This window comes from Oreochromis aureus, linkage group 3, assembly GCF_013358895.1.
Source record: "Oreochromis aureus strain Israel breed Guangdong linkage group 3, ZZ_aureus, whole genome shotgun sequence".
In the NCBI taxonomy this organism is placed as follows: domain Eukaryota; kingdom Metazoa; phylum Chordata; class Actinopteri; order Cichliformes; family Cichlidae; genus Oreochromis; species Oreochromis aureus.
In genome coordinates, this window is record NC_052944.1 from 108746592 (window position 1) to 108760826 (window position 14235).

The 14235-nt window shown below is 41.9% G+C and overlaps 1 protein-coding gene across 1 annotated transcript in view; it reads right to left on the bottom strand.

Moving 5' to 3' along the window:
- The window catches only part of LOC116333949 (NACHT, LRR and PYD domains-containing protein 3-like), a 177288-nt gene extending 163563 nt beyond the window's left edge, over window positions 1-13725 (bottom strand). Inside the window, exons 1-5 of the mRNA XM_039603652.1 lie at window positions 13670-13725; window positions 7835-8112; window positions 7606-7647; window positions 2007-3804; window positions 163-336 (exon numbers count right to left, since the gene is read on the bottom strand). Of these exons, the coding sequence (XP_039459586.1) occupies window positions 163-336; window positions 2007-3804; window positions 7606-7647; window positions 7835-8105 (2285 nt within the window). The 5' untranslated portion in view covers window positions 8106-8112; window positions 13670-13725. The remainder of the gene's footprint in view (window positions 1-162; window positions 337-2006; window positions 3805-7605; window positions 7648-7834; window positions 8113-13669) is intronic.
- Window positions 13726-14235: the final 510 nt, after the last annotated feature.

The following is a 14235-nucleotide window of genomic DNA, read 5'->3' on the forward strand; positions in this document are numbered from 1 at the left end:
AATTTAAGAGCCATATATGAGATGGTACTCATTGTGGAAACTTTTGGAACCACTGATTTAGAGAGTAATTAAAAGCCCAATAATAAGAAAAAAAAACCCACATCAAAGTGTATAATGATTAGTTGTGTATGTAATAATAAAAATAAGTGTCTAAACTCTAACCTGAGAATTTCCAGTCTACAATGAGGACTTTCCAGTCCTGCAGAGAAAAGCTTTACTCCTGAATCCTCAAGGTCATTGTTACTCAGGTCCAGCTCTTTTAGAGTAGAGGACTGGGAGTTGAGCAGTGAGGACAGAGCTTTACAATGTCTGTTTGAGAGGTTACAGCCACCCAGTCTGAAAGACAATGTTTTTAATCAAAGTAAATCACATTAGTTTTTGTACATAGGCAAAATATATTATCATGTTATCATCATGTTTAATTAAAAAACTTAGAATTATTTAATTGTTTTTACTAACAATTGTTAGCAAACTTTCTTCTCTTTTCTAAATTTATATAAGTAGGGGGGCTAAAAGTTAAGTAGTCCAAGTGCAAAAGGAAGGAGACTCTTTGTTTTGTCTAGTCTGTGCTGGACCCCAGCTTTCTGGCAGAGAGGAATGACACAAAGAGATTATGTCTGGGGTGGGACGGGTCCACATTGATCTTCATTGCTCATATTAGCATTCTGGAGGTGTTTGGGTCTTGGAGGAAAGGTGGATTGCACCGAATCACCTTCTCAGCAGAAGAATTCGCATGGTGTAATGTGTCCTTCTTGATAAAGGAAGACAGCAAGACGAAGTCTCTTAGGGGTGCTTTCATTGTGACATTAACAATCATCTCCATAGTTTTGACAGCACTGAGCTCCAGGTTGTTATCTCAGTGCCGGTGAGGGGTTAGGGTGTCATCTGCAAACTTTGAGAGGTTGACAGATAGGGGGCTGGAGATGTGGTTGTTGGTATACATGGAGAAGAGCAGGGGACATAGTACAAATGCCTGCCCAGTGTGATGGGAAATGTCCAGTTTATTCTCATATTTAGATTTAGGTGCTGAGAATTTCCACTGTAGAATTTTATATAGCCTTTTGTTTCTTTGGTGAAGGATGTGTGTGTCAATATGATGTGATGTAGCCTGCTTAACTATGTTGAAAGATGAAACTCCCAGGAAGTCTGGTGCCAGGTGTTCTCTGGAATATAGATAGTGGGAGTCGCTCCCTGCCCAGCAACAACGTGAGTGGGACAAGAAACTTTTGGATCTGTGAAGATGCAGGAGTTCTCTGTTATGTTATAAAAGAGATGCTGCAAGGTGGGTAGAGCTCTCAGGACTGTATGACTGTATGAATGTTTGATTTCTATTTGCTCTCGTGCGTGCAGAAATAAAGTAAGCTGATCGTGCTGCGGACGTTATTAACAGAAAATTACATGACACCAGTCTCATATGATGTCTCCTGTTGCACAGGAAGTCAGTGATCCAACTGCAGATAGGAGAATGCATATTCACCTTGGAGAACTTGTCCTGACGCAGAGTAGAACTAAAATCCATCAAGAGTGGGCTGGCTTAAGTTATTTTTGACTCCATGGATTGCCATGCTAACTTCATTGCTGATTCTATAGCTGAACTGGAGAAGGTCTAAGATTGTGTAAGTGACAGATTTAGCATGGAAGTGATGTACTCAAATGTCTGCATAATTCCAGTAAAGTCACTTTCACTAGCAAGAAGGTATTAACAGCTTCCCAACCACTTCCATCTATTTTAATGATATTAATTAACCTTTCGAGACTAAATTATGTTCTGTTATGAATGTGAACAAAGTAAGCAGGTAAAACGAAGGGGAACTTCATTTACTCACGTGACATCATTTCACTGCCAGGTGTCACAGCTTTTTGTCAAACCTAATATACCATTCATGTTTTAATTAATTAATTAATGAATTAATTACTTTATCTAATTTTAATTGATTTGGCCTACTGTGTTGTCAATTTGAATCAGCATTTAAAAAAATGAAAGTATAGGCAACATATTTACTTACAGAGCTTTGTTGGAGGCTTTGACCACTGGCAGCAGCCTCAGAAGAGCCTCCTCTGAAGCAGAGTATTTCTTCAGGTCAAACATGTCCAGATCTTTTTCTGATGACAGTAAGATGAAGACCAGAGCTGACCACTGAGCAGGAGACAGTTTATCTGTGGAGAGACTTCCTGATCTCAGGGACTGTTGGATCTCCTCCACTAGAGAACGATCATTCAGTTCATTCAGACAGTGGAACAGATTGATGCTTTTCTCTGCAGACAGATTCTCACTGAGCTTCTCCTTGATGTACTGGACTGTTTCCTGATTGGTCTGTGAGCTACTTTCAGTCTGTGGTAGCAGACCTCGTAGGAGATTCTGATTGGTCTGCAGTGAAAGACCAAGGAAGAAGCGGAGGAACAAGTCCAGGTGTCCATTTGGACTCTGTAAGGCCTTGTTCACAGCACTCTGGTGGAGAGATTGTAGGTTTGGTTTGTTAAATAATTTAGACAACATCGAGGTTGTTTGTTCCTCTTCCAGCAGATTGAGTCCAGAGTTGATGAAGGTCAGATGGGCATGAAGAGCAGCCAGAAACTCCTGAACACTCAGATGGATGAAGCAGAACACCTTGTCCTGGTACAGTCCTCTCTCCTCTTTAAAGATCTGTGTGAACACTCCTGAGTACACTGAGGCTGCTCTGATATCGATGCCACACTCTGTCAGGTCTGATTCATAGAAGATCAGGTTTCCTTTCTGCAGCTGATCAAAAGCCAGTTTTCCCAGAGACTCAATCATCTCCCTGCTCTCTGGACTCCAGTGTGGATCTGTCTCAGCTCCTCCATCATACTTGACCTTCTTCACTTTGGCCTGAACCACCAGGAAGTGGATGTACATCTCAGTCAGGGTCTTGGGCAGCTGTCCTCCCTCTCTGGTTTCCAGCACATCCTCCAGAACTGTAGCAGTGATCCAGCAGAAGACTGGGATGTGGCACATGATGTGGAGGCTTCGTGATGTCTTGATGTGGGAGATCATCTTGCTGGCCTGTTCCTTATCTGTGAATCTCTTCCTGAAGTACTCCTCCTTCTGTGGGTCAGTGAATCCTCTGACCTCTGTCACCATGCCAACACATTTAGGAGGGATCTGATTGGCTGCTGCAGGTCGTGTGGTTATCCAGAGGTGAACAGAGGGAAGCAGTTCCCCCCTGATGAGGTTTATCAGCAGCACATCCACTGAGGTGGACTTTCTAGGGTCAGTTAGGATTGTAGTTTTGTGGAAGTCCAGAGGAAGTCGACACTCATCCAGACCATCAAAGATGAACACAACCTGGAAGTCTTCAAAGCTGCAGATTCCTGCTTCTTTGGTTTCAGTAAAGAAGTGATGAACAAGTTCCACCAAGCTGAACTTTTCTTCTTTCATGACATTCAGCTCTCTGAAAGTGAATGGAAATATGAACTGGATGTCCTGGTTGGCTTTGTCTTCAGCCCAGTCCAGGGTGTATTTCTGTGTTAAGACTGTTTTCCCAATGCCAGCCACTCCCTTTGTCAGCACTGTTCTGATTGGTTCATCTCTTCCAGGTGAGGCTTTAAATATGTCTTCTTGTCTGATTGTTGTTTCTGGTCTGTGTGGTTTCCTGGATGCTGTTTCAGTCTGTCTGACCTCATGTTCATCATTGACCTCTGCAGTCCCTCCCTCTGTGATGTAGAGCTCTGTGTAGATCCGATTCAACAGTGTTTGGTTTCCTGCTTTAGCGATCCCCTCAAACACACACTGGAACTTCTTCTTCAGCTTAGATTTAAGGGTATGCTGACACTTTTGAAGAGCCTCTGAATTTGAAACAGGAAATAAGGTGATTGGTCTATTGCTGTTTATTCAGTATGAAGAACTATATTTATACATGCACGTCTCTTGATAACCTCTGCTTGAATCTCGTCAGATACTTGCATCATTTCATCTCAATTCAAATTTTCTGCTTTACCAATTTACAATTCTAATTTACAATACTGATTTACATTACTTTTTCATTTTTATTTTTTACATATGTTGGACACACATTGACATTTCAAATATCTGAAATACTTTCAAAAAGGATATTTTTTTAAAAAGTCCACTGACTCCACCATGTCTTTCCCCCATGATAAAATGAGGCATTGTCTGAACAATAATATCTCAGAAAGTATTAAAGATAAAAGCAGTTAAAAGGAAATTTTAACTGCTTAACTGGTATTTCTTAACATAACAGACAAAGCCAAACATTCACATCTTTTCTCCCTGCCCCTTGTCTTATCTTTCCTGCTTGGCTTCTCATGTCCTTGTATAGTCCCGTCTATCTAACCTTTAGCTTAGCTGGCATACCCATTTTTCAATCGCCTCAGTCTCACAATCTCCTGTTCAAGATGTCAAAATTGTAGTGGGAAAAGGGGATAACACTAGAGAAGCACATGTTTTATTTTACAAGTGAAGTGATTGCTCTGCACGTTGTGTGCAGGCTGTTTTTTTTTTATGTGGTAGAAATCTGCTGCAAGGACCAAGCGGTGCCATCTAAGGACTGGATGCCACTGGAGGTGCCTAGAAAGGACGTTGTCAATCTGAAGGCCACCTGTTTCCTTGGAGGGTGGTAGGATACCACGATTTGCATTTTATTTTTAGGGATTAACGTTTTTACTGAGATCTCAGGATGCTTTATGTTGTTACTTTTTTCCTTTTCTTTGGGTCAGATCTGATTCCACTTAATACAAAAAACTGATGCACCAAAGAACAAACCAGTGACTAAAGACAATTAACACTTATTAAGAACACTGAATACTAAGTGCACTGAACTGAAATGGACAGCCTACCTAAAACATTTATGGACACTTTAAGTGATATATTGTACATTGTTGAAGATTACATTTTTGAGATTATTTAAATGTTTTGTTCATTTAAATGTTGAATACACTCAAATCACTTTTTTTCCTTTAAGTTGTTGTCAATGTCTCATTCTGAGTGGAGGGTTTTTCCTTCTTGAAGTTGAGTTACCACTGCCAGTCTCCTTACGATCCTAACTGAACCCAACAAGAGTAGATTCTCAAATATTGTTTTTTTCCTTGACTTTGTATGACAGATTACTGTCGATTTGACTGATTTTTTTTTTGACTACTCAGTTAAAAAGGGTGACACTATTATCCATATGCACACACAATAACAGCCCCTGTCGCTCAGTTTTTGCTCTTGCTCAGATTTCTATGGACCTGCTTGCAGTGTGTTGCCTGTGCTCTCAGCATCTCTGGTCCCTGCACGTTCAACTCTTTCTGTACACCGATATATTTGTGCCACAAAACCAAGCAATCACAGACTTGGATTCCCAGAGGAACCCACCCGAGGGATTAATAAAGTTTTATCTTATCTTATCTTAAAAATTCTGATTGCCTGTTTTGGTCTCCATCTTCAATCAGGTTTCAGAAAGACTTCAACTCAACTTCAACTTAAATTTTTTTGGGTTATTAGTTATTGATTTGCTTTGATAATTTGAAAAAAATAACATAATACAGAGAACAGCAATAAAATAATTTAACGATTGTTAAAGGTTCACTATATCTGTGCACTGTTGTTCCTTTAAGAGACATGTTTGGTTGTACTGCTGAAAAGTCAGTGAGTGTGTGCGGGAAGGGGAGGGGAGTTGTTGTTGTGTTTGTTCGGGGCTGATAGGAGTTGTTCAGAGGACTCTCCTCTGAACAACCTGCCTGTTCAATAAACCATGGTGAGATCAAACCCTCTTGAGTCACTCGTGAATGTTACACTGGTGTCAAAAGTAAAAAGGGGTCAAATTAAAAAAAAAAAAAAAAACAACACCCAGAGCTGTTGCTGGTGACGCTGATCGACACGGGACCCGAGGATGTTGCCGGACAGGATTAAGAAAGGGATCCAGGAGAGGGATGCTCGTCCACGCTTGCCTGTCCATAGAGTGAGGGAAATGGCACTGTGGCTGTCTGCTGAGGCTGGATTTTCTCCAGGCTTGACTAGACTCGAGAACTTTTTGCGCCATGACCACGGTTTTAGTGGGACGAAGTTGATGTCGCATGGCACGCTGTCACATGATGTAAACAAGCATGGCAGTACCCAGCAAGCTGCGGCAAACATAAAAACGCCTAAGTCCAACTGCAAGATGCCATGGGAAGTGTTTATTGCACAGTTTGAGCTGCTAGCTACAGAATGGAGCAGCCACCTCCTGTACATGGATGACATCAAGCTGTATGCCGAAAGTGAACGAGACATCGATTCACTGATCCACACTACCAGGCTATACATTGGAATGCCATTCAGATTGAAGAAATGTAGTCAGATGATAACAAAGAGAGGGAAGGTAGTCAGATTGACTGAGGAGGCCACTAGGAAAGTTGCAACCACCGAGTACCTGCAGAGGATCAGGCAAGTCCTGAGGAGTCAGCTGAACGATAAGAACAAGATCCGGGCTATCAACATGGGGCGATCGTGGCTCAAGAGTTGGCAGTTTATCTTGTAATCGGAAGGTTGCCGGTTCAAGCCCCGGCTCCGACAGTCTCAGTCATTGTGTCCTTGGGCAAGACACTTCACCCTACTGGTTGTCAGAGGGCCCGGTGGCGCCAGTGTCCGGCAGCCTCGCTGCTGTCAGTGCGCCCAAGGGTGGCTGTGGCTACAATGTAGGTTGCCATCACCACTGTGTGTGTGTGTGTGTGAATGGGTGGAATGCGTAAATGTGTACACATTCAGTCATCCACTTTATCATTCAACCCACTTTATTTGCTGTACAAATACAGGCCATTTACCATTTAACACCTATGGTACCAGCATGGTACCCGTGATCAGGTACCATGCTGGGATAATAAGCTGGCCAGAGGAGGACATAAAAGCCACTGATATGATGACAAGGAAGCTCCTGACCATGCCTGGAGGGTTTCACATCATTCCAGCACCCCGAGGCTGTGCATTAAGCAGAAAGAAGGAGGCCGGGGACTGGTGAGTATCAGCACTACGGTCCAGGATGAGACAACAAGCATCCACAAATAAATCAGGAGGAAACAGTGTGCTAAGTGAATACCTCATGCAGCAGAAACCCAAGAAAGAGGAGGAACCATCATGGAAGGTCAGGCCCCTGCACAGTATGTACCACCAGCAGATAGAGGTGGTGGCTGACATACAGAAATCCTACCAGTGGCTGGACAAAGCAGGAATGAAAGACAGCACAGGAATAAGCTCTGAGCACACGATCCAGAGAGGCTGGGGTCTACCACACCAGGCAAGACCCCAGGTGCAGGCTGTGTAAAGATGCCGTGAGACAATCCAGCACATAACAGCAGGGTGTAAGATGCTAGCAGGCAGGGCACACATGGAACGCTATAACCAAGTTGCCAGCAAAGTATACAGAAACATCTGTGCCGAGTATAACCTGGAAGTCCCGAGGTCAAGGTGGGAGACGCCCCTAGGTTGGTGGATAATGACCGAGCTAAGATCCTTCCACATACATGCGGACACATGGTGATGGCTAACCAACCAGGCATAGTGGTGGTGGACAAACAGAAGAAGTTGGCTTTAATGATAGTTGTAGTGGTTCCAAATAACAGCAACATCAGGAAGAAAGAACACGAGAGGCTCGAAAAATACCTTCTTACCTTCTGATGACATTGATAAAACTTCTTGGGCTGAAGGACTTCCTGTTGGAGCAAAGTGCAGCTTGAATCATGAACTCGTCTTCTTAAAAATTAAAATCTGTGTGTTTAAAAAAATATATATATATAATATGTGTACTGAAAGATTATTTGAGGAGAAAAGACTAAGTTTAAAAGTCAGATTTAAACAGGTAAATGCATTCAGCATTGTGACAATGTTGTGTGCTCCTACCGTACTGACTGTTAGTTTTTTTTCCCTCTGACTGACTTTTATTAATCTTCTTTAAAATCGACCTCGCCACTTCCATCACATGGTCAGTAGTATATGTCTCCACCATAAGATCCACTGTTCTTGTTCTGCTTGCTTTCTCCAGACGGCTCTTCTTAATGGTCGTGAAATCACCTCCAGGTCCAATCTGCAGATAAAAGTGGACACGTTCCAGCTCCTCTTCTCCCAAATCATCCAGGATGTCCAGCAGCTGCTCCTGAACAGAGACCTCCATCTTTGATCTGTAAAACATGAGAGCACGTAAAATCAACTTCTCATTACATGTACTTTTTGCTTATTTTGGATATTTCACAGTAGATTACATGCTTAATCTGCATTATTTAGGATTTACTTAGGACTGACTTTCCTAGATGGATTGATGGGAAGAAAAAATAATTTCATAAACTAATGGACAAGAACATATATTTGGAATCAAACTCACATTCTAGCTACTGCTATAGGAATGCAGCAGAAGCAAGTGATTTTTAAAAAAAAATTCTTTAATGTATATTTAGGAATGCTGGTGTGGTTAGAACTCTTGCCTCATAGCAAGATGGTCCTGAGTTCAATTCCACATTCAGGCTGGGGTCTTTCTGTGTGAAGTTTGCATGTTCTCCCCGTGTTTGCTTGGGTTTTCTCCGGGTACTCTGGCTTCCTTCCACCGTCCAAAGTTAGTAGGATTAGGTTAACTGGTCATTCTAAATTACCCATAGGTGTTAATGGTTGTCTTCCTCTATGCGTTGGCCCTGTGACAGACTGGCAACCTGTCTAGAGTGTACCCTATCTCTCACCCTAAGACAGTTGGAATAGCCAGAATTGATAAATCTCTTTTACTTATTAACCACACTACCTAGAGAGTAGTTAATGTTAGCTTAGCTAATAATACTTACAGTAGCTATGTGGCTAATGATATAGAATATCTACTTGGCAAGATGGCACCTGTGTGTTTGGCATGCCATCGATCACTCTCCTCTTTTGTTTTATTTTGCTATGTTTAGCTAATTTTGTGCTACATGTCTGTCCTACCCTATCTTATGATCATTATTAGAAATAGGCTTATCCATCCGGATGTCTGACAGGCCTGGAAATGACAACCAAGAATTTCTGACTACTTATTTGGAATCAGTACCACCACACTGGCATTCCCTACCTATGTTACTGGATTCGCTGAAGTGATGCAGGAGACGGGGAAACCGTGGAGGTCGCCTCGTCAAGCTGAAATCCTGTTGAATCCAGTTGAAATGTTCAACTCTCCCCATAAGCTTCACTATATTCACCGGTCTTTTCCGCGACTTTTGGTGCCATTGCGTGACATAGATCCGGTGGACTCCTGGCTGGTTCCTGTTGTTGGGTCGTTTGAAAACAGTCCTGCAAAGCTCACCTCTTTCCGGCATTTGGGCTGGCCCGTAGTTAACCAAACAAATCTTCGACCGGTGGATTTAGTTGCAAATGCCTTGGAAGCTCCTGATCAGTATCTCTTAGGTCAGGTCCAATAAATGCCAGGTCGGTGGCAAATAAGACCTTTATATTAAAGGAACTGTCTTTCTCATGCTTTGGATTTGCTTTTAATGAACCAGCTGGCTGTACCTTTTTTAATGTTCCCAGAGTTTCTGGTCATGGAGGAGGGCTCGCTGAGGTTTTTAAGACACGTTTGGACTTGAAGCAGCTGTTCCCATCGACTCGCTACACAAGCTTTGAACTCTGTTTATGTGAACTCGGCCATGTGCCTTTGCTGTTGTGTGCGATTGTTTATTGCCCCCTGAAATATAATAAGGAGTTCTTATCCGAGTTTTTGGAATTCCTTCCTGACTGTGTGTCCCGCTTTGACCAGATTCTCCTGCTTGGGGATTTTAATATACATTTTTGCTGCCAGGGGGAAGCCCTTGGTCAGGAACTTCCTGGACTTAGTAAATTCTTTTAATTTTGTCCAATCTGTAAGTTGTGCCACTCAAGAACCTGGACACATGCTGGACACAGGCTGTGCCTGTTCGATGTTATTGTGCCCTTCGCTCTGATACTGCCGAACAGTTTTCCATATTGTTTGACAATCTCATGTCGTATTTTTCTGAGTTGTCTACCTCAAATGACTTACTCAAAGTACACAAGGTTCAAGGTTCTCAAATAAAGAACCTTGAACCTTGAACCTTGTGTACTTTGATTTTCCTTGTAAATCTGCGCTCGATGCTTTAAAAAGTAGCTGGAAAAGGTATCAGAAGGCGTTTCAAGCCGATAAACATGCCTATCTTTCTCAACTTATTTCGGCCAACTCACACAACCCCTGTGTTTTATATAATACTATAAATTCTGTAATTAACATGGAAGAGTTGTGACCTTGTGCCGACTATGTGCAATAAGTTTATCAACTTTTTTGTGGACAAGATTTTGCTAGCCTGAGAGCTCCGATAGTATCTATTGCTGATTCAGTCATGTAAGCTCCTTGCTCAAGCCTGTTCTCTGCCTTTGCACCAATTTCTCTGTCCAAACTAGAGAAATTGGTACTTCATGCAAAGCCCTGTGGTTGCCCAGATTATGCTGTTACTCCCCGCTTGCTTCAAAAAGTATTTCCTACTGTTGAACCTTACATACCTTACATTTAAAGCGCCTTGAGGTGACTGTTGTTGTGATTCGGTGGTATTTTTAAAAAAATTAATTGGATTGAATATTATCAATACTAGTCTTTTGTCCGGCCAAGTCCCTGGTGAATATAAACATGCAGTCATACATCCCTTACTTAAGAAACTGGCCTAGATAGTTCTGTTATGTCAAATTTTAGACCTCTCTCTAAGCTTCCCTTCCCAAGTAAGATCCTGGAGGGGATTGTACATACCCACCTAATGCACTACCTGATTGATTCAGAACTGTGTGGGGTCTTTTTAAATCTGGTTTTAAGCCCTTTCACAGTACGGAGACAGCTCTTGTTAAAGTTATGAATGGCATTCTTGTTGCGACTGATCGTGGTAAATATGCTGTGCTTGTCTTATTGGACATGACAGCCTTATTTGACACAGTTGATCACAATCTCCTGATTTCACGCTTACACCACTGGGTGAAAATTTCAAATTTGGCACTGTCATGGATAAAGCCATACCTTTCTGACAGGAGTTGTTGTGTTAAGCTGGGGTTGGCCACATCTTCTGTGGCCCCTCTGCTTTGGGGTGTGCCCCAGAGATCTATCATTACTCTTCTCGCTGTATTTACTCCCTCTTGGCGTGATATTTCGTAAACATAATCTTATCAGTTGTATGCAGATGACTGTCAGCTTTATTTACCTTTTAAACACCTGGATACATCTCTCTGTCAATCTTTGCTTGACGGTCTCAGTGACCTCCCATCAGAAAAATTCAATCCTAATCCTAATCTTACCTTTGATGGTCATGTAAATGGGGTGGTAAAATAGGCTTTTTATCACCTCAGACGCCTATCGAAGGTCAAGCCTTTCCTTTCCAAACACAATTTGGAAACTGTTATTCATGTCTTTATTACCTCACATTTGGACTATTGTTATTCTCTTTTAATTGGGGTTGGGTTGGGCACTTTGTCATACTTGCAATTAGTGCAAAATGCAGCAGCACTTTAAGTCCAGATTGAAAACCTATTTTATTCCCTGGCTTTTAACTCAGCGGGAAACTGATATCCCTCCTTCTTCTTTTTTTTGCCTTTCTTTGTTTTTGTGTTGTTCAGCACTTTGGACTGCCTGGTGTGTTTTTAAAGTGCTATATAAATAAACGATGATGATTATGATGATGCTGATGAGTATCCACCCAAAATTAAGCATTCCAGTTTCAGTGTACTCAGAACATAGCTATCTACCCCCAGTAAATTTTGCAGTAATTTTTTTGAATGACAGACATTACATATTCTAATACACTACCAAAAAATTAACTAAAGGGAACACAAAACAATCACAATGTAACTCCAAGTCAATCACATTTCTGTGAAATCAAAGTGTCCACTTAGGAAGCAATCAATTTCACACGTTGTGCAAATGGAATAGACCACAGGTGGAAATTATAGGCAATTAACAAGACATCCCCAATTAGGGATGGGTATTGATAAGATTTTCACGATTCCGATTCCATTTTCGATTCTGTTTAACGATTCGATTCTTTATCAATTCTCTTATCGATTCTTTTTAAAAAGGAGAACACTAAGGTCGATTAGCTTAGAACTTTGTTTTATATCTTCTCTCTGAACAAGATAGAAATTTAGGAGTAACATGGCCTTACAAACCCAACAGTTAGATCTTAAGAGAGCCACAGCCTACGACTCTTCAATGGGGTGTCACAGGGTCCCCGGGGAAAAAATTGTAAATGTAAAATAATAAAATAAATATTCTTCTGTAGCAATAACAAAGTATAACATAAATTATTCTGTAGCAATTACACAAGAATATCCAGTAATCTCCCTGCCTACAATTAAACACATTCACTTACCGAAAATCGGGGGCATCCGGTGTGGCCAGTGTTGGGGAGTAACGGAATACATGTACCGCCGTTACGTATTCAGAATATAAAATATGAGTAACTGTATTCCGTTACAGTTACCGTTTAAAAAGGTGGTATTCAGAATACAGTTACTTTGTTGAAATAAATGGAATACACGGCGGTACTTTCCTGTTTCATATTGTCATGGTCAGGATTGTTTGGGTTTGTTTGACAGCTACGTTCTGTTGTTCCAGGCGGCAGCGTTACGGTTGCCATGGTTACAGGGTGACGCGCTCTCTCTCTGCGTGTTTCCTGGGTGAGAGAGCGCTTTTTTGTTGTTGTTGTTGTGCTAAGCTAAAAGGCAGAATGCTACAGGCATGGCCCTAAAGAATGTAGCATCATGGGCAGTGTAGTCCGTGCTGCAGGGAGAATGGACTGCCATACACGTTATGTGTCTGTGAGCGAGCGAGGGAGGGAGAGAAAGGAAGTCCGAGCTGTCACGGAGCAAAAACGGGAGGTGGAAGCATGTAAATATAATAATAACCACTGCAGCCAAGAAGAGTGCCTGACGAGCCCAGTTGTAAGTAAGCTATTAAGACTCAACTGTACACTGTGTTCGTGTTTTCCTCCGGAAAAAATAAGTTCCGTTGGAGCAGCCTTTCAACGCCTCTCTCTGTCTCCCGCAAGCAAAGTTGACCCAGACAACAAAGTAAAGCTATTTTTCGGCTACCAGCCCGACAGGGAACTGGACGTATTAGCCAGAGGTCCCTTTACTACGTTTCGTACTACGTACCTTCAGTAACAGTAATAAATCACAGCAATAGGACATTCATGTAGTTGTAAACAGCATGATAATATATTAAGTAATCCAAAGTATTCAGAATACGTTACTCTCATTGAGTAACGTAACGGAATACGTTACAGAATACATTTTGGGGCATGTATTCAGTATTCTGTAGTGGAATACATTTTAAAAGTAACCTTCCCAACACTGGGTGTGGCAAATGCCTTTTACCACAAACTTAGCCAAACTTGTCTCTCATCACTCTTGCATTAACATTAAAACTTCAAAATTTTCATTATGCAATAGTGCTACTTGCTACAGGAGAAGCTGAATCTTTGAATGGTTAGGAGTCAATTATTGATGGAGGCGTTGCAGGACAGCGGTAGGAAAGAGGAATAACTGTCTTTGCTCAAATTTCGTAATGACATCTTTGACACGGTTACTTTCATAGGACACAGAGCTGGGTGGAGGTCCAGGTTGGTTCCTGTGAATAACATCACATCACATCACATCACATCACTACTCCAGTGATGTGAGTGCTGAGCTGTGACATGGAGAAGAGTCATGGACAGTTAGAGATGGTCATCTCACCTCTGAGCTTTGGTCTGGCTCTTATGTTCCCCACACAGAGTGCTTTTAGAGGGAGGGACTCCCCCCTCTCTGTCCTCACACTGATCCATGCTGCTGAATTCACATCAGCTCACACACACTTTCTACCTTCACCTGCAGAGGAAACACAAATCATTCATGTGCACATCAACTGAGAGCTGCAGAGGTCGTGTCTGATGTGTTGGACTAACATCCATCTGAGACACAGCTTTCATCAGTTCACTACAAAAAGTGTTCAGCCTCCAAATCCTCCATTACTGTAATCCTACAAAGCAGCAGGTCAAACATGGCTGCAGAGAGCAGCTTTATGTCAGATATAATGCCCAGGACCGAGCTGACTGCTTACAGTGTTGATACTATAACTGTTTGCTGCAAAGTAACAGTTCATCTGAAATCTGTTTCTCTTAAACACAAAGTGACAGCAAACCGAGTCAAAGAAATACACTTTATTTAATAGATTAAATACTCAGAGGACCTATTTCCTGATCCATGATTCAAAGAGAATCAGCAGGTCCAGTTCATTCAAACACAGTTGTGTTGTGTTTACA